This window comes from Mus caroli, unplaced genomic scaffold, assembly GCF_978045245.1.
Source record: "Mus caroli unplaced genomic scaffold, Mus_caroli_1 scaffold_14, whole genome shotgun sequence".
Taxonomy (NCBI): domain Eukaryota; kingdom Metazoa; phylum Chordata; class Mammalia; order Rodentia; family Muridae; genus Mus; species Mus caroli.
Window position 1 is genome coordinate 72,345,425 of NW_028227269.1, and position 23,992 is coordinate 72,369,416.

The following is a 23,992-nucleotide window of genomic DNA, read 5'->3' on the forward strand; positions in this document are numbered from 1 at the left end:
TCTGCAATCATGAAGCCAATCCAATGTTGTAAAAGAGGAGCCTTTGGCCTGTGGCTAACTTTAGAGATATGTCTGGGAGTTGTCAGGTAACATTGAAAAGCAATTAACTGGCACATAACGAACAAAAATTTCCCACTGGGCTTGATCAAACAGCTCTGACAACAAATGTCTTCTAATGGCAACTGTTTGCTATTCCAGTGATGTCTGAGAGTGCAAGGAAGGGTGCCTGCCAATTCTTTAGGAACTAACAAAGCTATAGCATCCATTTGGTTGAGCCAGGCTTGGTGCTACAGGGCTGTAATCCACACACTGGCAAGACTAAGGTGGGGAGACTGGGAGCTGAAGGCAAACTTGAACTGGAGAGTGAGGCCCTGTCTCAGAAAACAGAAAAAGTTTGGTCTGCTGAAACGTAAATAGGGAACTAGATGGTTCGAGAACAAACTGTGGGAACTGTGCTTGAAAACTCTTGCACTAAACTTTGTAGTACATCAACATGCTGAAAAATATGTTAATTCACATCTCTGTCATTTTTACACTGTAGATAGAAAATGTGACTGCTTTTATAGACAATTCAGTGTTGATAGGAAACACTGTTCAATTCTCTTTCTACATACAGAGGTCTGATAATTTCCTGAAACCAACTGGCAGCAAGATTTGTAAAAACTTTGAAAATTCATTGTTTAGGCAATGCAGAAAAATGCAGATTTAGCAGAGGGAACAAGCAAGCACAAAATATCATTTGTGGTTATGATTGCGTTTTTATCCACTTGATGGAATACTTAAGCAAAACTAATTTTGACAAGGTGCATCTCAGCAACCTTCACAGGAAAACTGTTCAAGCATTTGGATGAAAAAAATATTTCATGCTACACAGACGCTAAAGAGAGTCGATGGCTCATATAGGTTAGGAATTTCCAATATGCTGGAGTGGTAAGGCTTAAATAGTGCCCATATCCAGAAAACAATACTCACTGTCTTATAACCCAGTGCTGGGTTGTAGTAGGAGCCCCCTCCTTCCACGTAGTCAGAAATTTCAACTCTCCAAAGTATTCTTGAGAAGCCCAGGGGTGTCCCACATGCCTTAGTTTGTTACTCTAGGACATTCACTTTCTTAATGGGCCTGGCTGCTGCCGTGCAGGGGGTCTGCTAAATTAAATATCAGCTGGAGATAGGTTCCAGTGCTGCTTGACCCAGGCAGGGTCAAGGTACAGGGTGGCTCACTCCTGTAATCCCAGCCAGATCGTGAGGACTGTGCTAGCCTGAATTACAGGGCAAATTCCAGGTCAGCCTGATCTCCATAATTAGATGTCTCAAAAAATAAAATAAAATAAAATAAAATAAAAATAAAATAAAATAATAAAATAGTAAATTTTAAAATGCTGTCACATTTAAAATATTCTACATCAAATACAGTTCCTTGTCATGCACTGTCGTGCACTACTCAGTGGTCTTAACATTTGCCCCATTGCAAATATTCAGCAGTGCTGACTACAAAGTGAGACAGGAACAGCCATATGCACTCTGCATCTAGGAGAGTCCCCCAGGGAGACTGCTTAAGCCCTAATGCCTTTAAAAACAAAACAGACTTACTCTGCTCAACTCTCTTAGTTTTTGTAGCTGCATCCTATTATACCAAGACTGTTCCCTACAGGATAAATTGCTTGGAGAGTCAGCTCCCACTAGGCTCTTCTTAGCCTATAGGGACCTATCTATGCCTGAAATGTGATCATTAGCAATATTCCAATTATTTTTCCCTGAAAACATATCAGCGTCTGCATAAATCAAATTAAACGGGCTAGGTGCAAATGAATTCAGGCGACAAGGACGTTGCCTGTATCTGTCCATAGCTGTGTTAGCCTATAGCCTACTTAGATCGCATCGGTACGGTCCCGTGATCTTTGTAAAAGATGCTGTGTGTCTGGAAGAGGAGACAAACTGTAACTAATAGTCTGAAGGCCCAGTCTTCTACAATTCCTCTTTTCCCACGTGTTCTCACTCTGGTCCAACTTCTCAGTGCATCCTGAGATAAACATTGTATTGAGGCTGTTTGAAAACCAATCAGGGAAATGCATGGGAAAGAATTATGAAAATATTCACTATTTTGCTACCATGTGGAAGGTTTGGAATTTTGTAGTGTTAACCAAATTAATCTTGTCTACCTGTTCAGTTCTAACCTTTGCTGCGTGTATCTGAATCTATGTCTCTAAGGACTATGTGGGATTATTTTATCTATTTACTGCTTTATTTATTCATTGAGTGGTCTTGGAATTGGGACCAGAGCTCATCCTTCCTGCACAAGTGTCCCGCCACTGAGTCACACCTTTAACCCACAACCAACTATCGTAGAAGTGATTCATCTTAAGGGACTTTGTGATGACTTAGCTCAACTCCCTGACTTTTCAACTGAGGAACATGATCCCCAAAGGAGGAAGAATCATTTAGATTGGGGTCCACAGAACCCAAGTTCCCGATCCACACAAGTGCTCACTTCCCTACATCACAGAGATGTTCTCCAAGACATTCTCTCTCTCTCTCTCTCTCTCTCTCTCTCTCTCTCTCTCTCTCTCTCTCTCTCTCTCTCTCTCTCTCTCGTTCTGGGATTATCTACACCAACAGTTGTCCAACATGCTCATTCACTGGGTTTGCAAGGAAACTATGATATTTGTATACCATCCCTGACTTCCTGAGCTTCTACAATGTTCATGGAGCCCAGTACGAGAGCAGCACAATGGTTATCTATTGACCTCTTTCTGGGTAAGGCGTTCTTTGGGAAACTGGGGATAGAGACAACTAGACCAACACATCACTGCATAATAGAGCCTATGGCCCATTGCAACAGTAGACATAAAATTGCAAGAATATAGGGGGGTAAACGTCACCTGCTCTCTGAAGCTTGCTTATAGGACCCACAACCAGCACTGGTCTGAGCAATGTGTGTATCTATTGCTTTCCCCACTCGCCTCTTGAAGTAATACCCAAGCTTCACATTTCTAAGTAAAGGCTACGGGTTAGACAAAATCTGTATGACCAACCATCGGACAGATGAAATGTAGCCAGATGGGGGCACATCAGAGAAAAGAACAGAGATTAGAAAAATGCTCAAGAGTAGACATGCTCTTCACTGCTAATTAACTCAATAGCGGCGTTATTTATATACAATAAAACAGTTGTTATTTTATGTGAGTTCGACGTGTTTTGATGGATACACATACCACAGCACCGATATTACAGTGTTTTGAGAGGTGTTCCTATTTTCTAGCCACATAGTCTTGCCAGCTCCCTTTCTCTGCAGGCCCTAGGTTAACTACACTCTGAAATTGTCTTTGCTACAGCAGCAAGTCTCAAGGAAGTGCTTCAGCACTTCAGACCTTGAGGCAGACACTTGACCCTGAACCTAGTTATGACAGACCTTGTTAATGGGATACAGGACAGGATCTGGAGAAATGTGACATAGACATGACCAGAGAGGTCCTGCTGTCTGGTAACACCAAGGCAATGGAAGAATGACTCAGCTCCAGGGAGCAGGCTCGACTTTCCAAATGCAGGGCAAAGCCAAGGAATGTTGATAATCACAGGACAGTCTTCCATTAGTCACCTACGGTCTCAGAAGAGTAGAGCAAAGGTGGGTGTGGAGCTGAAGTCAGAACTTAGACAGCGTTGGGAAAGGGAACTGCAGGAAGAGTCTATAATTCCCAAGATCCACCCCCAAGTTTGGTACACAGCGTACGCTTAATATCATTATCTCTGATTATAAGATAACTGCAGAGATGTGGCTTCCTCAGGACAGCTACTTACACTAGAGGCACCAACCTGTCTAAGCAAGTCCGGGTATAAAATTAATCAGGTTCTTGTGGCTGACTCTGGTTCTTCACAGGCAAGTTCTGACACACTTAACCATAGGAAACTTTATAAGTTTTCCAATGGAAGAGCCAAACAGCTAATGGTTCTGCATTACCCACCAGAAGGGAAAAAAAAAAAAAAAAGAAAAAGAAAAGAAAAAAAAAAAGAAAAGGAAAATCAAAGAGAAACATTATCCACACAACATTTGGAAAATATGAATTGCCAATGGCTCTGGGCACATGGAAAGAAAACCAAGCTAAGATAAATATTAAGCAATATAAGATCCCTGTTTCACATCTACTTTAATTATTCTGTTACAAGCTTTATTCTAAATGCTTATTTTAAAATCCCAGATGACTGAAAAAAATAAAAATATGCAACTTCCAGTGGAAATTAACATCTAGAGGAAAGCTATTTTTGAGTATTTTATTCAGTGGTATTTTTAATGTTTGAGTAGTATTTTTCCTCCAGTGGAAACCACAGTTGTTTTGGAGAGAGTGACGATGTCACCCAAATAGCTTGTTAAAGTGAGTACTTCCATCCTAAGACTCATTCTGAGACTTTTCTCACTCACCTTTCATCAAATGGACTTATTTATTGACTTATGACATGAAGAGGAGAGGAGGTAATGGGAGGGGAGGAAAGAAAAGCAGAGAGACAGAGAGAGACAGACAGATAAACACAGAGAAAGAGGGGGAGAGGCTGACAGACACAGAGACAGACAGAGACAGAGACAGAGACAGAGACAGAGACAGAGACAGAGACAGAGACAGAGACAGAGACAGAAACTTTCCTTGTGTTGTGGAGACAGAATTAGATGGAAAAGCACAAAAATCCTGGAACATTCACCATCCAACACGAGCCTCTGGTTTAGAATTATCTGGCCAGATGTCCAGCCGACCATGGACAAAGCTTGACGATGCTTCTTCTCTAGAGACAGGAACAAATTTTAAATTTTGGCTTCAAGTAAACTACGAGATATTAACTTGTATCATGACCATAAAATCCTCAGACTGCAGATGCAGTCGTAAAACTCCTCCTACATTATAGAAGCCTTAAAGTGGAGTGCTGGAAAGATGGCTTAGTGGTTAAGAGGGCTGGTTGCTCTTCCAGAGGGCCTGGGTTGGATTCCGAGGACACATATGGTGAATTACAACCTGTAACTCCAGTCCCCGAGTTCTGATACTTTCTTCCTGCCTCCACGGGCAACCAGGCATGCACAAGGTGCACACACACACATGCAGACAACACCTACATATATAAAATAAAAATAAATTTAAAAAATAATTCAAAGAGTGATAATATACATTTTTCTATTCACTGTGATAAAAATCAGATAGAATTTAAGCTGATTCATACCAGATTGTGAAATTGTTAATCACCTACCATGAAGTGACTTAGCATTCTTGCAGCTGAGAAAATTATGTATGATGTAAACTCGGAGGCTTATCTCTATAGACAGTGAAGACTAAGGAAAGTAAAAGCTAATTTTTAAACTAGGGAAGCAATTCTCTCTATTTGCAATCCATTTCAGGGTGAAAGCTTATATAACTATATAAGGAAATTAATATATCTTGCCCAGGGAAAATTGTATCAGCTTTGCCTCTCTGTAAAAATATTCTTTGTTCAGTCTAGCTAGAGGAACGTAGTTTGATTTGAGATCAAATCCAAATGACCATTATTCATAAGTATCAAGTCTTTACGTTAACTGTAAAAATCGTGTGGTTTCACATTCTGTTTCATCATAGGTCAGGTGTGGTGGTATACAATGTGTTTCTAATTTTTGGGAGGGAGAGGTGAGACAAGCAGTAGCTTAAGGTTAGCCTGATCTACATAGATGGTCGAGGCTAGCCTAAGTTACATGAAACCTGATCTTAAAAAATTATATTTGTGTGTGTACTTATAAGACATAATACCCAACAATATTATTGTGTAGTAAATTCACCAAGTAGATGACGTATACTATCTTACCATTTGCACATAAAGGAAAGAGCAGGAAATACAGACTAATAGAATGACCAGCTTACAATTACTATCAGCTTTGAACAACCCAGGCCTGAATAAACTGATCAACTTATTTGTATATGTTTTCTTGTGAGATATGTGACAATTTGAAAAAACTTACAGACTGCATAGACTTTAAAGTAATTAAGCAAAAGGTATGTCATAAGTAAATAAGTGTACGTAAGCAATAAGCTAGTTTATCACATACTACTGTAAACATGTATAAATCTTATCTGAAAGGTAAAACTTGGCAAAGCTTATGAAGTACAGACTAAACAAGTACAGACACCATGCACGGCTTCATCCACAGTGAAAAGAAATGTGAATAAACATAAAGAATGCAAATTGAGTCATATCTGCATACCATGTACAGACGCACATGTGGTCCTGGCATAACCCGTGTGCTGCCTCCTGCCACTGCTGCTGTGTGCTGTAAGTGTCTGATTCAAAGAATGTTATGTGAGGATACGTTATCTCCATGTGAGCAGTAAATCATGGCTTGCAATGGAAAATAATCTTTCATGAGCTGGAGAAATGGCTCAGTAGGTAAAGGGGCTGCTAGACAAGCACCAAGATGTGAGTTCAAGTCCTTAGAATGCATGTAAATCCTGGTATGGTACTGTGTGCCCATAGCCTTAGCTTACAACCAGGTGGGGGTGAGGGCAGAGACAGGAGAGTCCTTGGAAGCTGGAGGCTCAGTTAGTCTGGCATGGATAGTGGCAAACAGCCAAGAAGAGACCTTGTCTCAAACAAGGTGGATAGCAAGGCCAATACCCGAAGGTATCTTCTGATTTCAACATGTACACTGACACACACACACACACACACACACACACACACACACACAGAGAGAGAGAGAGAGAGAGAGAGAGAGAGAGACAGAGAGAGAGGGAGGGAGGGAGGGAGAGAGAGAGAGAGATGAAAACACACATATAGATAAAAATAAAATATTTTTAAAAGACTTTGTGTTGGGCAGCTTTGGTGTCATGAGGTAGACACACCAGCTAGAGAGATTAGGAGAAATGTTCTGAAAGCATTTTTGCTCATTTGCTGTATTTGAAGTGCCTCTAGCCACATGCACACCACACGTAGGAATACATACTGCTGTCACAGTGTTGTTAAAAAGTTGGTAGACTATTTTAGAGAACACCCCTGTATACCAGAGCTTTGAGCTTTCCCCAGACAAGTATCACAGTAGCTTGAGTCGCAAAGGGTGTGGCATGATCCAGAACCCCGTTTCTCCTGCTCCTTAGCTCTCAACTCAGTTCTTTTACCTGTCTAATCATTAACTCCTGATATACAATGTGATCATCAGAGTCCCTGCCTCACTGGGCTATCCTGAAGCTTTGCTGAGACAGCACGGGTAAAACTCATAGCCCGGATTTAGACTGCCAAAAAAAAAAATGCATTTATGTATCTGGTACCAATCCTAAATTATAGAACTGCCAAGATGAAAAAGTGTTCTGGCTTCTTAGAAATTCTCAAACGACACACAAGCATGCAGATTAAACTAAATTTCTGGTTGACTATAGTAGAATGGATCCTTAATAAAAAGGTAGAGGGCTGTGACCTAAGCTTACATGTTGGTGTGGTGTGTGATAGAGGACTGGAGGCAGGGAAGTCAGATTTACACACATTCATTCTGTTCATTCGAGTGCTTCCTCAGAGATGGTGACATCATTTACTTTTGAGATGGGTGAATTTAACAATGCAAAATTTAATCCATGGGTGAAGAAATATGGTGAAACCTTGCAAGAGTCTAGGTCAGGAGAGAAGTTACCACTGATTTTCAAAGATGAGACTTGTGTCCCTTTCTCTCACATCTTCCCTTTCTAGAATCCTCTTGAGTTGTGTCTTTTTTTTTTTTTTTTTATTTCCAAGACAGGGTTTCTCTGTGTAGCCCTGGCTGTCCTGGAACTCACTCTGAAAATCAGTCTGGCCTCAAACTCAGAAATACTCCTCCCTCTGCCTCCCAAGTACTGGGATTAAAGGCATGTGCCACCACTGCTCAGGCTGGAGTTGTGTCTTTTAAGACTCCACCAGCTGACTGTGATGTCAGAATAATATCTGAGTATCACTTTCATCTCTAGTCTAAGAAACCCTTTATCAGGCCTCATCTCTAGAAATTTAAACCTGCTTTATTCACCAAGATTTGAACAGCTAGCCCTAAAACAATCTCTCTCTTTTTTCTTTTAGCTATTATATTTTATTTCCTAGAGCTAATGTAAGTTTACCCACACATTAAACAGAAAGTGCAGAGTTCCTACAAACTGTCTTTCTTCCCAAACACCCCAAACCCTGTTGAATTATCTTGGCTCCCTTGTCAAAGATGGAGTGGCCATTTCGTTTGATTCTGTTTCTGGGCTGTCAAGTCTTGGAGGTCCATTTGTTTATTCTTTACCCCACTGTCTTGATTACACTAGTTTTATAGTAAGTCGTGGTCAGATGGGGTCACTCTTTTGAATCTGTTTTTCTCCTGTAGTCTCTGTTCTGGTCTCTACCTTATTGATTTTAGGACTAGTTTAGTGATAACCACAAAGTAAGTTGTTGAAGGTTTTACTAACCTGCATCGCATCTCCAGACGGGTTGAATTGAAAGGGACTTGGTAATAACGGTGCAATTGCCTACCCCTCAGTGTGAAGCACCGCTCCATTTCCTTAGGTTTTCTTCGTGCTTGCTAAACATCAACATTTTGCTGTTTGCCTCCTGCAAGTCATATACAGATTTTGTTCTGTTTATTCTCAGGTATAGCTCCTTTGTGTGTTAGTATAAACGAGACTGTTTTAAATTCACATCTAGTTGCTTATTTTTCTATGGGTGGAAGAGATTGAGTCATATATTAAATGTATCCTGAAACCATGTTATAGTGGCTAATTTGTTTCAGGAGTCTTTATGTGTGTGCCTGTGTAACAGTGGTGTGTGTGTGTGTGTGTGTATGTGTGTGTGTGTTTGTGTATGTATGTGTGTGTGTTTGTGTATGTGTGTGTGTGTTCGTGTATGTGTGTGTGTGTTCGTGTATGTGTGTGTGAGTGTGTTTGTGTATGTGTGTGTGTGTTTGTGTATGTATGTGTGTGTGAGTGTGTTTGTGTATGTATGCCTGTTTGTGTGTATGTGTGCATGTGTATGTGTTGCAGGAAATATTTAAAAAGTGAGCTAGCATGTTCCTGCAGTAGTGCGGACACCAGCAGACCACATGGCTCTAGATGGGTGATCTCAACACAGTAGTCTCCTGCAGGGCCGGTGCCCCTGAGTTCTCGCTGCCACACAACGACCACCCACCCCATGGTCAATATGTTTGTGAGTGTATGTGTGTGTGTGTTTGCATATGTGCGTGTGTGTGTGTGTATGTGTATGTGTCTGTGCCCATGAATGCATCCATGTGTGGAGGTCAGAGGTTGACACCAGGAGTCTTTTTCTTCTACTTTCCATCTCATCTATCTATCTATCTATCTATCTATCTATCTATCTATCTATCTATCTATCCATCCATCCATCCATCCATCCATCCATCTATCTATCTATCTATCTATCTATCTATCTATCTATCTATCTATCTATCTATCTATTATCTATCTATTTATTTATTTACATTTCAAGACAGGGACACTCACTGAACCTAGAGCTTTCCTTCTAGGCTTGCTGGCCAGAGAGACTCCAGGATTCACTTCTCTGGGCTCCCTTAGCACTGAGGCTATGGTGTTGTTCACCTTGCCTGGCCTGGCTCTTGCATGTAATTCTGGGGATTCAAACTTTTGCTTGAATGGCAAGCACTTAATCCACTAAGTTAGAGGTTCTCAACCTTCCTAATGCTTCAAGCCTTTAATACAGTCCCTCATGTCATGGTGATCCCCCCCAACCACAAAATTATTCTCATTGCTACTTCATATCTGTTTTTTTCTACTTTTATAAAATCATAATGTAAATAGCTTTTGAAAATAGAGGTGTGGGGGTCGCGACCCACAGGTTGAGAATCACCACACTGAGCCTCTCCTCAGCCCAGCAGTCTACTTTTAAAAAACTTATGTGGTTGCCTTGGAGTTTGCAACATACATTTATGACTAATCCAGTTCCACTTCCAAATATTATCTTGCCTCACTGGCAATGCAAGTGACTTATACCAGTTCCTCGTTCTTCCCCCGTCCACCCATTTCTACCACCGGGTGGCTCATTCCCCTCTCCCATAAGCAAGAAGCCAGAATACATTTTCTCTGCCAGTTTTCTGGGCAAACTGTTACCGTGTTAGAGCAATTAAAGGTAAGCAAGAATAAGGTGTTTTCTTTTTCTTTACTTCGTTCCTCCTGTGTTTTTCCTTTTTTACGAGGTTTCAGCTTTCGGATCTATTTTCAAGATCTTTCGGCGTTTCTTGCAGGCAGGTCTGCCGGCAGCAAGTAGCTTTAGTTTTTCTGCCTGAGAAAGTCGATCTGACTTCACTTTGAAGGAAGGAGGACGCTTTGACTTTTTCAGTCTTCTGACGGATAATTTCGCCAATTTTAGATTGGCAGGAGGGTCTTCTCATCTTCAGGCGTTTTAAATATTCTATCCTTCTGTCTTCTTGCTAGGAAAGCTTTGGCAAAAAGCTTGATGCAACTCTCATCTTTGTTTCTGTATAAGATGTGTCCTCTCGAATCTCTTTACTCCCAGACTTTTCTTTCCAGCTTGTCTTCGTTGATTCTACAGTTTAAATACACTATTCCTGGGTGCCAAGTTGGTTTTTTTGTTTTTTGTTTTTTTGTTGTTTGTTTTTGTATTTCGGTTGACTTCTCTGAAATCCCAGCATCTATGGCTTGATTTTTGTCAGTTAATTTTTGAAAATCCTGAGCTAGTGATTTTCTGGTATCCCCCCTTCTCCTGTTACAGCTTGATTTCATCTTTTGTCATTATTAGTTGTTAGGGATTATTCCCCCCACCCTCTTTTTGCTTGGCATTTCAAGTCTCAAAGTTTGTATTGACATATCTTCCAACTCAGGCATTTCTTCTCTGCCGATGAGCAGCCCAGGCATCCTATTTCCATGTCCAGCACTTGCAGTCCTTCTTAAGCCTTGTGTACTGTACCTGTGTTGCTTACCTGATGTTCTGTGCTCTCCACATTTCTCAGTACACCTCGTCATGTGTTAACTGGCTATTTTAAATGCCTGGTCTCTTCTGCATTTAAGCCTGATTCTGGTGGTGGTTGGCTCATCATTTCAAGCCCTGGCTGGTGTGTGTGTGTGTGTGTGTGTGTGTGTGTGTGTGTGTGAGAGAGAGAGAGAGAGAGAGAGAGAGAGAGAGAGAGAGAGAGGGAGAGAGAGAGAGAGCAGAGGATGCACATGCAAGGGGAGCATGTGCTTGTGGAAACCATGAGGTTGGCATCAGGTGTCTTCCTCAGGCACTTTCCACCTCTTGTTTTTTTTTTGTTTGTTTTTTGTTTTTTGTTTTTTGTTTTTTTTTTTGAGACAGGGTCTCTCACCAATTTGTCTAGACTTACTAGCCAGTCAACCCCAAGTCTCCTCCTGCCTCCACCTCCCCAGCACTGGAATTACAGAAGCATGCTGCTCTATTCTCTGCATGGATTGTGGGATTGCCAAGTCACCATGCTTGAGCCATAAGCACATGATCTCCCGAGCCATCTGTCCAACCCCCTCCTCTGTTTTTCTTCTTTTTCTCCCCCCACCCTTTATTTCGCCTTGGCACTTCTTATTTGAAAACAGATGAGCTTATATTAGGAATGCGGTAGACAGGCCTATATAGTATACAGCTTCAGTGTGACTAGGAGTTAGGCTATTATTATTTGCTGAAGCAATTGGAGACTAAAATTTCCTCTATTGTCTATGTTTTTGTTTGCTAAGTTGTCTCTGGGTGTCCCTGCATGCTCCTACAATAGCGTGAGAGGCCTGAGTTCTTTTAGGTGTGGTGTTCTGCTGTTATAGAGGCAGGCACTCCGATGTGGTGGTCAGGTGAGGGGGTAGGGCAGCATTCTGCAGTCCTGTGATTGGGTCTCAGTTGTGTTGTTGCTCTGAGTATCTCCCTTTTCCTATAGTGAGGTTAGAACTGGGCTGTGATTGGTGTTTCCCTTTGCTTGGATTTAATCGACTTTGGTAGGCCCTAATTGGTAAGGTACCAATAACTCATTGTCCTGGAGGGCTGTTGAGCCTAGTGGAGAAGGAGAGATCTAGAAGTATTCAGTTCTTGTTTTTGTTTTACTTTTGTATTTTCTATTGTGTTTTAAGGGTTACCATACAAAGTAGTGGGTTCTACCGTGACACTTTCGTAAAACATACATGCCATCACCTGCCGTTCCTGCCCTCACTGCTGTCCCCTGGTCCCCACCTAGCTGATTTCCCTGCTTTCCAGTAGCCCCTCCTCCTGCCTTCATGTTGTGTTGTAGATTCCATTGCCCTTTGTTCCCCCATCAGTGCTCCTTACAGACTCCTGTGAAATCTCTTTCTTCTTTCTCTTGGTCTAAGAGCATTTTTAAAGGATCACTACTACCCCCATATGCATGTGCATGGTACCCCTTTGAGAAAAGCAAAAGGACATTGGTCTGGGATTTTCATAGCGGGAGCTGGTTGTGTTCCTAGAGGGAAATTCAGACATCTTAAGATAGCAAACCTCAAGGAAAGTAGACAGGGGAGAGTGCATCTGGAGTTTTAAGTTTGCACGTTGCTCTGTGTGGTGACCAGTGAGTTTCAAGCCCTCCTGCTCTGGTTGTGGCACTGGCTCTGCTCCCAGTCACTGTGACCTCCTGGTGTGCTGGATAGCTTTGTCAACTTGACCCAAGTCATCTGTGAGGAGGGAACCTGAGTTAAGCAAATGTCTCTGTAAGAGTGGGCTGTAGGCAAATTAGTGATTGGTGGGGGAGGACCTAGCCCATTGTGGGTGGTCACATCCCTGGGCTGGTGGTTCTAGGTTCTGTAAGAGAGCAGGCTGAGCAAGCCACGAGGAGCAGGCCACTGAGCAGCACCCCTCCATGGCCTCTGCATCAGGTTTCTCCCTGTTTGAATTCCTGCCCTGACTTCCTTCAGTGATGAGCACTGATTTGAAAGCATAAGCTAAATAAACCCTTTCCTCAGCAAGTTGCTCTGGCCCTGGTGTTTATCACAATGATAACCCTAACTAGGACAGCTGTCAAGCTGGGATTGTCTATATCTGCCTTTCTTTCACTTTTAGGACAGTAGTTCCTCTGTGACTTCAATTCTGATTAGATAACTATAGATTTCAGTTTGATTAGCTTGTCCCTTGCCATGGAGATGGAAATGACAATTTTTTGGGTTGTGTGTGTATGTGTGTGTGTGTGTGTGTTGTAGTTTGGTTTTGGTGGTATTGAATATTAAACCCAGGATATGCTAGGCAACAGCTTTACCAATCAGTTATACCTCCAACAACAGGTCTTTGCATATGAGGCCGAAAACAGGAAAGCCCTTAGCATTTCTTTGCGAATTCTTTTTTAAGAAGCCTGTCCAGGCTGGTCACATGGAGCAGGGGTAAGATCACTGGCCGTGCCAGCCCAGTGGCCTGAGCTCCATCTCTGGATGGAAGGCAAAACTGACTCCTGAAAGTTGTCCTCTGACCTCCATGGGTGTGTCACTTTCAGAATGAGAAAGTGCTATTTTCAAATTTTCTATTTGCATTTTGCATAAACCCAGACAATCTACATCTTTACTTTTTTGGACTCCTGTTAAGAAAAACATGTTTAATACTTCCATTTTCTAAACACATTCTTCCAAAATTATATGCTTTTATCATTGTTATTGTTACAAATATACAAAGAAAAAGGAGAAGAGGAGGAAGAGGGGTGGGGAGAGGACGAGGTGGAGGAAAAGGAAGAGCAGGTGCGAATGCTCAGCTAGGAATCACTTTTTTTTTAACACCCATCTTCCCTGCACTTTGATGTCATTTAAACTGTGTGCACTTGGCATGTTTCGCTTTCAGAAGGCTCATTGCTCCATATTTTTTGTAGTAATTTAAATTCAAATTTTACCCTGACTCCCTGGTGAGTCACTGCCAATTAGGTCAAAGGTCATTGGAGTCATTTTACAATGCTCTCTTAAACTCCTTAGTAAGGTCTGCAAAGTGAGTTGGAGTGGACCTTGGACAGTTGTGCAGATTGTGAAATGAGGAAAGAAGACTGCTCACCCAGATGTACTTATTTGGTAGCAACAGAAATGCATGTGTTAATAGGTAGCTCATAAAAAGAGTGATTTTAATTTTATTCAATATTTGCCTTTTAGAGATCTGTTAGCAGGATTATCAGAATTAGGAGATAGTATTTGGCACTTTTGTATCTTAACTACTTGGTTAAATATTACTGTTCTCCATGGTGGTATCTATTTATGGCCATGCACAAAATATGATAAATTGTAAATTTTTACAAAGGGAAACGGAAGCTTGAGGAAATTGTAATACATATTCAAAAATATCTTGTCCACTGAATTATCATTCTGTTTAAACTTTCCAAAATGCTTTAAAAAAAAAACTTTAAGTGAGTTAGACCTGCTATTACACAAAGCTCATATTTTTATTCCAAGAACATTATATTCTACAGCTGTGATCCCTGACCAGCGAGAACTGCTTAAGTTATAAGTCAAGAACAATTGGTGCTTTCAGTAACTGCCCTCATTTATAGAGATGCAAACATTCTGGGAAGTTACAATGTCGGGGGGGGGGAAAAGGGAGTCTGTAAGCATTTACACCAACACCACTGGCACTTTTGAACAGTTGAAACTGGTCAGTCTACAGAGGCAGTTACAGAGGCACAACCAACTGCCACTAGCATGAATTTGGGGATAACAAGAACAATACCCCACAGCATTTAACGATGGCTTCCTATTGCCCTATGTGGTTTCAAGTGCTTTCTGTGTGTTATAACCATCCCTAGTGCTGCAGCATAAGTACCATCTTCTCCATTTTACAGATGAATAAACTGAGGCACAGAGAGGTTAAATGACTCAGCTAGGAATCACTGGTGCTTACAACCGAGCTCACTCTGAATTCTGCAGCCATTGTTCTTAACACTGTACTTTCAGGGTGTTACACTATATATGTATGTATGTATATATATATATGTATATATATTTCCATGATTAAAAACAAAACAAAATGAAAAACAAGTAATTAGTTTTGGTCTTTTACTCTTTTTATATATACCCTGTAGGTCTTTCAGAGGTATGTTCTAGATTTCAAACAAAAATAGTGCTCAAATCAATTTATATAGTCCTAACTTCTTTTTTGAAGCCAGGGCCTTGTGCATGCTAGACCACTCCTCCACTACTGAGCTAAATCTCCAGCCGTAATCATATCTTTATGAGTCTATTGAGATGCTTCATGCATTGTTTATTGTCTTATTAGACCTGGACATTATGTGTATTTTTAGAGGGCGTTGTTTTTGGATTTGAATGCAATTTAAATGTACCACAGATATTTACATTATTATACAACCCAAAGTTAGATTGTTACAATGTAACAAGGCAAAGAGATGTTAAAGTCTAGTGTCAAGTCAGTTTCAGAGACCCCAGATTCAGACTCAGCTGTGTCTACAACACGTGTGTGTGTGTGTGTGTGTGTGTGTGTACACACGGGCACACAGTGTTGGGCTTGGAATACTTTTAAAACAAACACACACCATACCCACAGACCTAACATTTATGCTTCCAAAGACCGACTAAAAGTGATGGCTTTAATCCATAGCTCCCAGCATAGCCGGTGAGCAGTCCTGTCAAGGTCTGTAGGTTGAAGGACTTGTTCTTCTTTCAGTCTAAACAGTGAACTAAACTCAGTCTGAAGCAATCCTTGCACCTTTTCTGCATCCATTTAAGATGATATTTGTCATTTTTTAAAGCAACATGAAAGCAAAATAAGTCTATTCAATGCCTTTTCCTGTCTTGTCAAATTCAGGCTTGTGCTCTCACTTATTGAAGCTGTTGTTTATTTGTAAATGCTTAAGATAGTTTATTTTTAAATGGCCCTGCAACTTCCCTCCCCTTGAGAGGTTTGGCAAGACGGATTTTTTTTATATTTTTATCTGCATTTGCTCAGTAGTCAAACTTTGGCCCAGAAAAATCTTAATCACTTGGAGACTTCCCTTGTTCTGTGGCAGAGAGCGGAGACTGAGCGGCGTCCGGTCACCTGGGAAGGAGGGACCCCACTCTAATATCAGGGGGGCTGGCTGCCAGGACGCAAAGTTGGCTTTTTTTTTTTTTTTTTCCAACTGGAAACTCAGGCGGGATGGGCGGCGACCGGGTCCAGCCTCGCAGCTAAGGAGTGAGCGAGCCTCAGAGAACTCTATAGAGAGCCGGGGCGGTGTGGGCCAGGCTCGGACCCAAGCTTGGCAGCCCACTCGCTCCAGCAGCGCCTCCCAAAGCCAGACGCAGCTTTCCATTGAAGGCGCAGAGTCCCCCCCAGACCTGGGCTCAGCCGCACCCGTCGCTCGCCCCTTTCTCTTCCCTCCCTAGCTGCACACAGACAAGCACGTGAGCGGGGCAGCTCGTCCCAGCTGGGGCTCAGCTGACCTCCTCCTGATTGGCTGAGAGCAACGTGGGCTGGGGTGGGGCCTGGCCGCCTGCGTCCTTCACCATTGGCTCTCCGGGAACCCGCCTCCGCTCAGGTGAGGCGGGCCCGCGGGCGCGCGCGTTGGGGGGGGGGCTGAGCGGGCGCGCGCACCCCTCGGCTTTTCCCTCCCCTCGCCGCGCGCCCGAGCGCGCCTCCGCCCTTGCCCGCCCCCTGCCGCTGCCTCAGCGCCTCAGTGCACAGAGCCTCCTCGGCCGAGGGGACGCGAGGACTGTCCTCGCCGCCGTCGCGGGCAGCGTCTAGCCAGGCCTTGACAAGCTAGCCGGAGGAGCGCCTAGGAACCCGAGCCGGAGCTCGGCGAGCGCAGCCTGCAGCTCCCGCCTCGCCGTCCCGGGGGGCGTCCCGCCTCCCACCCCGCCTCTGGACTTGTCTCTTTCTCCGCGCGTGCGGACAGAGCCGGCGCATAGGCCCGAGCGAGCCCGGGGGCCGCCGGCCGGGAAGACAACGCGGGCACCGATTCGCCATGGAGGGCGCCGGCGGCGAGAACGAGAAGAAAAAGTAAGCCGGGCCGCCGCGTTCCGTGGACTGGCTTTTTTTTTTTTTTTTTTTTTTGTCTCCGCTCCCCTTCCGTCCCCCCCAGCCTCACGCGCCGGGCTCCCCCGCGGTCCACGTCGCCATCTTGGCGCGGGGGGTGGGAGTCGCGGGCCCAGCGCTCGGCGGGGCTGGGGTCTCCGCCCCGGACACCCGCCCCGCGCCGTCGCAGCCCAGCCTGCCCCGCGCGCCCATCCGGCGAAGCCGGCCAGGGCTGAGTACGCCCCTCGCTCCCGCGCCTTCCCGCCCCGTCCTCCGCGTTAGCCGCGAGCAGCGGGCCCCGGGCGGACCCTGAGCGCGCTGGCAGCTTCCTGGGGTCGAGGCCCTCCGAGGCCGACCCGGGGCTCCCCCGAGCCGCCTCGCTGCGCCGCGGCCGCCGCTGCCTTTGTAGGTTAGGGAGTTTCTTCGGGGGGCCCGAAGACGCTAACTTTCTAGTTTGCACGTGCGGGTTTGGTTGTAATCTGGAAAAACTTGCCTCCATCAGAGTAACGGGAATTTAGGAAAATGGCATCATTTTAAACAACTTCCAATTTCGACAAACTTGTGTTTGCATCACCTGTCAGGAGAGCCCAGACGTTATGTATCAATATGTGGATGCCTCGTTCACTCCTGAAAATAACTTACGGAGAGTTTTGGTTAAACTTAGGCGGATAATTTCATGGGGTGGGGGCTGTATATAGTGAAAGCCGTCGGTTAAAATACTGCAAATTTATTGGAACACCTGAAAAGAATTGTATCCAAAAACCATACATCTGAAGTGTGAAATCTTACATGAGAATTAAGTGTAAGTTTATGAAACATCTTGTGGTTTGAGTCTTCAGGAGAACATTTTAGAATTGAGTACACCTAGTGGTGGTAAGATCGACCCCTGCCGCCAGCACACAATTTTGTCTACTTCGATATTTTAACCTTGAGAAAATCAGTTTAAGGAGTTGAAGATTTGTAGTAAGAGCTGTGGTTACAAGGCTGGCTTAATTTGCTGTTAAGTCCTTCTAGTCTTCTGGAAGAGATTAATTCCCCTTATCCATATCAGCAGAAGAGATAAACTTACTCATTTTCCTGCTGTTCTGGACACCCCTTCCTTGTCTTGTCTTTATTCCATAGAAGGTCCAGGTCTTAGTTTGTGTGCACCCAAAGGAAGCACTTTGGAAATGTTTTAAAGTGATCATGCAAGTCTAGACTTAACTCCACGAGTTACCAGAATTAGTTGCAATTAATTTTGCAGAAGTTACTACAATGCTTTTGATGAAATGATGGGCTGCTATTCTCTAAACCTTAGGCAGATTGCCATTGTGTACTCACTGTCCTTATTAATACACTACACCAAGTTATACACCAATCACTTCTCTTTCATATACGCTGATTTTTTTTTAATTTTAAATCAAAAGTAGTTTCATAATGGATAAGTAAGTTAGTTGTGTATCGGGCCCAGTTCTAAATGGTTTTTAGGCTTTCCTCAGAGCCATCTGTTAATTTTTTTCTCATTTGAGATGTTAGCAGCTTTAGATCAGATGGGATTATATTTCTTAATATAGAGGTTCTTAATATCACTAAAAGATAATAAACATGAGTGATGGGCCACTCAACAACACTTAGGTGCCATTTATTAAATATGTCTTTTTGTAATCACAATTTCGTTGAAAGATTGAGAAGTAAAAACTTTATTTCTCCAATTATTCCACCTTAAATGAGCCTCCAAAGTGAACATGGGGGGAAAGGATTTGGCTTTTTTTAATAGAGAGTATAGAAAACTCAAACCTTGAAGTTTTGGAAGAAAGCAGAACAGAAAATGCATAATAGATTTAATAGTATGTGCTGTTGCCTCTTAGCTGTTGGGGCTAAACTTGAGTGACCGAGTATGTGTTATGGATTCTTAGACTGCAGAAGAATGTCAAGCACATTCTGTTTCTAGCGGAACTTTTCGAAGCTCCCCCTCCCCCCCAAAATGAGCCACTAAAGTAAAATCTCTTAAAGACATTTCTTAATTTCCCCTTTTAGTTTTGATCACTAAAAATCAAGAAATTCATTTATTAATAAAATTTAGCTTTCCCCTTGTTTGAGGAGTCAGTAGTCTACTGATTTAGAGGATAGGAATTCAGGAGCAGATGGATACCCACAAATTGGAGTCCCAAGCCTTTCCACTTGTGATTGTTGACAAGTTACTGAATACTTGTGGATTATATGCCCCCCACCCCAAGAGGATAATACTACCCTTCTGAAAATAAGATAATGTATTTAAAGCCCTTAGGCCAGCATATGGAATGGGAGGCTTTGTAACATTTTATATACTTGAAAATAGATGTTAACTGTTAAAACATCTATAACAGTCTGTTATAGTTCAGACTTTCATAATCTTCAAACCTTTCTTCTGTGCCTTCATGCATTTTTTTTTTTATCAAAAAAAAAAAAAAAAAAAAAAAGACTGACTCTGGATTCAAAGGCTGGAAAGAGTTCTTTCCTGCTGAAGCCCTGTCCTTGGACCATGGCATCTAGCATCAGTTGTTTGACTGAGCATATGATAGACTCTAGGCACCTCATCATAATTCCCCATCCCAGTGTTTTCTCCCTAAATAGGTCATTCTGAATCTACTCTGGGCTCTAGTCATAAGCATATGCTAATCATGCTGTTCATTCTAGCAAGAGAGACAAGACCTAAGGGAATGTAGGTTTAGAACTGGTAGTAGCTTACTTTTTCCCCCCTTGTTCTGATGCTCACATTTTGAGTATTGTCTGCAGGAATTTAATAGCAATATGGTGCTTAGTACACTTCCTTATCTAGTGTTATTTAGTTGTCAGGATATTTTAACATGTTCCACTCCAAAAGCACCTTGTGAAGTCTAGAGATTGTCCCAACTTTCTGATGCTGTGCAGGCTCAAGGTTTAGGTATTGTTCTTACATTCCAGTGTTTTGTATGCCAAGGATATATAGAGGAGGCTAAGGCAGATTAGTCTCTTGACTTTTGTTGTTGTCAAGAATTTAAAACAGTTTATGATGTTGGTTGTATGATAATTATTTCCATACATGAATATTACAGATTTAGGTTAAAAATGGATATCTAAAACACTCATGACATTTTTTTTTTTAAAGTCTGTCTCCTCATTAAGAGAAAGTAACCTAAATATATCTGTGGAGTTGAACTACCTTCCTACCAAGGAACTGATTTTAACTTACAAGAAAAAGGTTACTTTGTTTCAGTAGCCCTCCCTTTGGGACTAGACAGCAATAGGTAGGTTTTACCTAGCCATTTCTTGCCTGTAGTATAGGTATTTATTGCATGTTTTCTGCTTGACTCTGAAGGATTTGAAAAAGAATTTAACAAGCCAATGTGTCATTGCTCAGCATTTTTGGTAAAAGTATAGTGAGGATGTTTAATCATAAAAATTTAATTATAGCAATTTTGTTTCCATCTCTTGAAGTTTCAAGAATGAACTACTTGGTGTGTGTATTGAATTTGATATTAAAGTTCATGGTTTCTCCAATAAAAATTAAAAGACTCATCTGTTTGCCAAGCATAGTCTTTTAGACAAATGTAATATAAAGAATTCCAAATTGTAAAACAAAAATCAAAAGAGATTACTACATGACTTTCTCTCTATAGTGTTTAAAGTGATTGTGTTTGTCTTATTTAGTTGTTTAAAAAACTAACAGCCTACTCTGTTCTAGCCATTTCTAGGTGTAAATTTTAGCTGTGGCAAATTTTGTCACAACTTTTTCTTCTTGCAAAACAGAATCTGTGGCCATTTTACAGCTCCCAGTTTCCCACTAGCTTTAGCTTGTGGTGCCACCATTCTGAATCTCTGAATCATAAACCTGAGTACTCTAGATAGAAACCTCAGGTAACTAGAATCATGGTAGGTTTTGCCTTTTTGTGGAAGTCACCTCAGATGATTCATTTACAAACAGAACAAAATGTCAAAGAACAGTTTGTAAGTAAAAGCTTTAAAAAAGAATGTTAAATACCTTTAAAGTAGGAGTGAAATTTTTCTAGTAACCTGGAAAGAGTTGGTCTCTTAAATTTTTCTCAGAAATATTTAGTGTCAAGTAATATATGCCTGGTCTATTGAAGATAAAACCCCATTTAAGATAGTAATTAAAATGGTATCATTTTATAAAACAAAATGTTCCCTTTTAGTTGTTCTGCCCATCTCTACTATCACTTATTAATGTTTTCTTATTAAATTCTACTTGGTTGGAATACTAAATATAAAGATTATTTTAAGGTATCATTTTGAAATTTTATTTTCCTTGTTAATAAGAAAAAGCTAGTGGTGGAACATAGCTTATGTTTAGAATCATCATAATTAGATAAAGTAAGTGTTCTTCAATGGTGCTGTTTTCACTGATGAATTACAAATGTTATGTATTTGCCCTTTTTTCCTGATAGTTTGTGAAGATAAGTTTGCCCAACTAAAAACACTGGTAAAAGTAAGCAGAGGTTAAGGGGAAGCTTGGAGTCTTAAAGTAGTGTTTTAGTTCTTATAAATTTAGATACCAAGCAAGTTTCTATACAGAGATACCTCCTGTTTTCCATTCTAAAATTGGGTATGTGTTTCTATAGGCAAAGTCCCAAATAGACTGACTTTGAAGACCATCTAATAGGGAATACTGATACACATTTGAGTGAACAAATCAAACAACTGATGTACAATTGGATGAGCAAAGAGAATACAGAGGATTTTAAAGGCTGCTTTTTTTTTTTAAGTTTTCCTGTATTCCCTGGCTATTTTTTCATAAAAACTGTTCTTATGCTTTGGAATTCTCATAGGTTTTTAATCTTGAATTTTAATTTCTGTCACCTTTTTGATACTTTTTCTATTTATTAGAATGAGACTAGAGGACATATTTTATTGGTAAGCATGGCTGTGTAATATGTCCAAGGCCTGGGAAGTAAGTTAGCATCCTTTAAGGTGTGTTAGATGCCTCTCAGTTCTCCATGCTCACAGCACTGAGGGAACATGAAGCATCTGTGCATTGCTGTGGGAGCTGCTAGATAAACAGGTGGGAAGTATTCATCCTTGTTTCACTTTTATATTTCACACTCACTTATTGAATATGTGTGTTTCACCTGTCTCTCTCAAGGGGGTAACTGCATGTTCTCTGAAGCCTGACTGCCAAAGATTCCACTGTGTAACAATGGCTAAATTACTTCTCATGTCTGTTTCTTGTGTTACGTGCATTAAGTATATGTGTCCTTATGAAAATATGATACATATCAAATAAAATATTGATGATAGCTGTTAACTGTGAAGGCATTTTGCTGATGGAATAACAGTGATTAAAATAGAAATACTGCTTTAAAAAGTTCACCTACTGGAAAGGTCATCCTTGGGACAACCATAGTGTTGCAAGCTTAGAATTAAGAGGCTGCTATTGGGTTCTGTTTGCTGCCTTAAAGTAACCAATTTGGTTCTGCTATAGTAAAAAAGAACATTCCAGAATCTCTTGAAAATTTTGAATAAAACTTCAGATCTAGCCTTTAGTTTTTTATGGCCAGACTACTATCTAAGCCTTCTCAGAGAATATTTAAATTTTTCTTAAAAAAAAACCAAACAAACAAACAGAAATACAGTTACTATATAATTTATGTTTCATTATAAAAATTAAAATCCTGAATTATAAATAAGAGTAAAAGAAAAACTGAAAGTTCACTTCCCTACTGCAGCTTAAGAAAGCAATTACTCCTACAGTTTAATGTGTCTCTGAGATAATTTTAATTCACATGATTTCCTATTTACATAAGTAGACTGGTATGTGTTCTGCTCCCCCTTGTTTTTATATGTATTTCTTCATTCAGTCTTTTTTCCTTTAATACTATCTTGACTGTCTTTCAATGCTAGTTATAAGAGCTACTTCATTCCTTTTAATTACCATAATACATGCTATTATGAACAAGGCACTAAATAGCCCTGAATTTAAATAATCTTAAAAATGATTGTTCAAAAGCGTACCAGACATACCTAAAAGTATACAAAAAGTATGCTTGTAATTTTGTCACTTAAAGATTACTATTAACACTTAATATTTGTCTTGTGTGTGTTTATGTGTATGTACACAAATGCACAGGTGCTGTTACATATGTGTATGTATGTGAAGGTTAGAGGCCATCCTCCAGTGTCATAGCTCAGAAACTATACAACATGTTTTTGAGGCAGGGTCTCCTTCTTGGGACCTAGGGCTCACTAGATGTTCAGTGAGCTCCAGGGATCTGCCTATCTCTGCCTCCCAGCACTGAGATTGCAAGAGTGCAATACCAACCCTGACTTTTCTGGAGATTGAATTGGGGTTTTATGCTTCTGTGTCAAGCACTTTAGTGACTGAACCGTCTCCCTCTTGCCCCCAAATCTGGTTTTTAGTATTAGCACACAGATAAGATTTCACTAGTTATAGCTAAAATTATACTCTTTTGTATACTTTCATATCCTTTTTTCACATTCTGTGTTCATTTCCTGTTTGTATTTTGATCACGTGCTTTTATAGTGTATGGGGCACTAAAGAGGTGATCTTTTTTATGAGTAAAATCACTTCAATTAAGAGCGCCTGGGTTTATGCAGGTAGTATGCACAGCTCTAATCCTAGCACTAAGGAGGCAGAGGCAGGCAGATCTCTGGGAATTTGAGGCCAGCTTGGTCTACATAGCGAGTTCCAGGATAGACAGAGCTTTGAGAGCCCGTGTCTCAAAGAAAAACAAAACAAGAGTGCCTAAGTTTAAAACTCAGCTTTATTACTAATTAGCTAGTGTGACCTAATATTTGTATTATAATTTTGCTGTTCTTATTTGGTATTACTAGCAGTTCCTTGTGTTAGACGTTGTTTTTTAGATTTTGTTATTATTAACTGACTAACAATTGCAATTCATTACCAAGGATGCAAAGACTAGTTGGTTTGAGATAATCCCCTAATTATTTCTTCCTTTAATTTTAGAAGGCCTTTGAGATGATTATGAATTTATCTAGGTGATAGAGAGACTTTGGCTTATAGATATGAGAAAGTTGAAAATTAGTAAAAAAACAAACAAAAAAAAACTATTAAAAGCTGGAAGTGGTGGTACAAGCCTATATGATTCAGCACTCTGGA

The 23,992-nt window shown here is 41.2% G+C and overlaps 1 protein-coding gene across 5 annotated transcripts in view; it reads left to right on the top strand.

Annotated features, from left to right (window-relative positions):
• Nucleotides 1–16,529: 16,529 nt before the first annotated feature.
• Hif1a (hypoxia inducible factor 1 subunit alpha) overlaps nucleotides 16,530–23,992 on the top strand; it is a 39,551-nt gene continuing 32,088 nt past the window's right edge. For 4 of the 5 annotated variants that reach the window (XM_029484515.1, XM_021178822.3, XM_029484517.2 and 1 more), the window contains exon 1: nucleotides 16,530–16,884. In XM_029484515.1, coding sequence (XP_029340375.1) covers nucleotides 16,850–16,884 — 35 coding nt within the window. In that variant the 5' untranslated portion in view covers nucleotides 16,530–16,849. The remainder of the gene's footprint in view (nucleotides 16,885–23,992) is intronic. The other variant, XM_021178824.2, reaches the window with a different exon arrangement.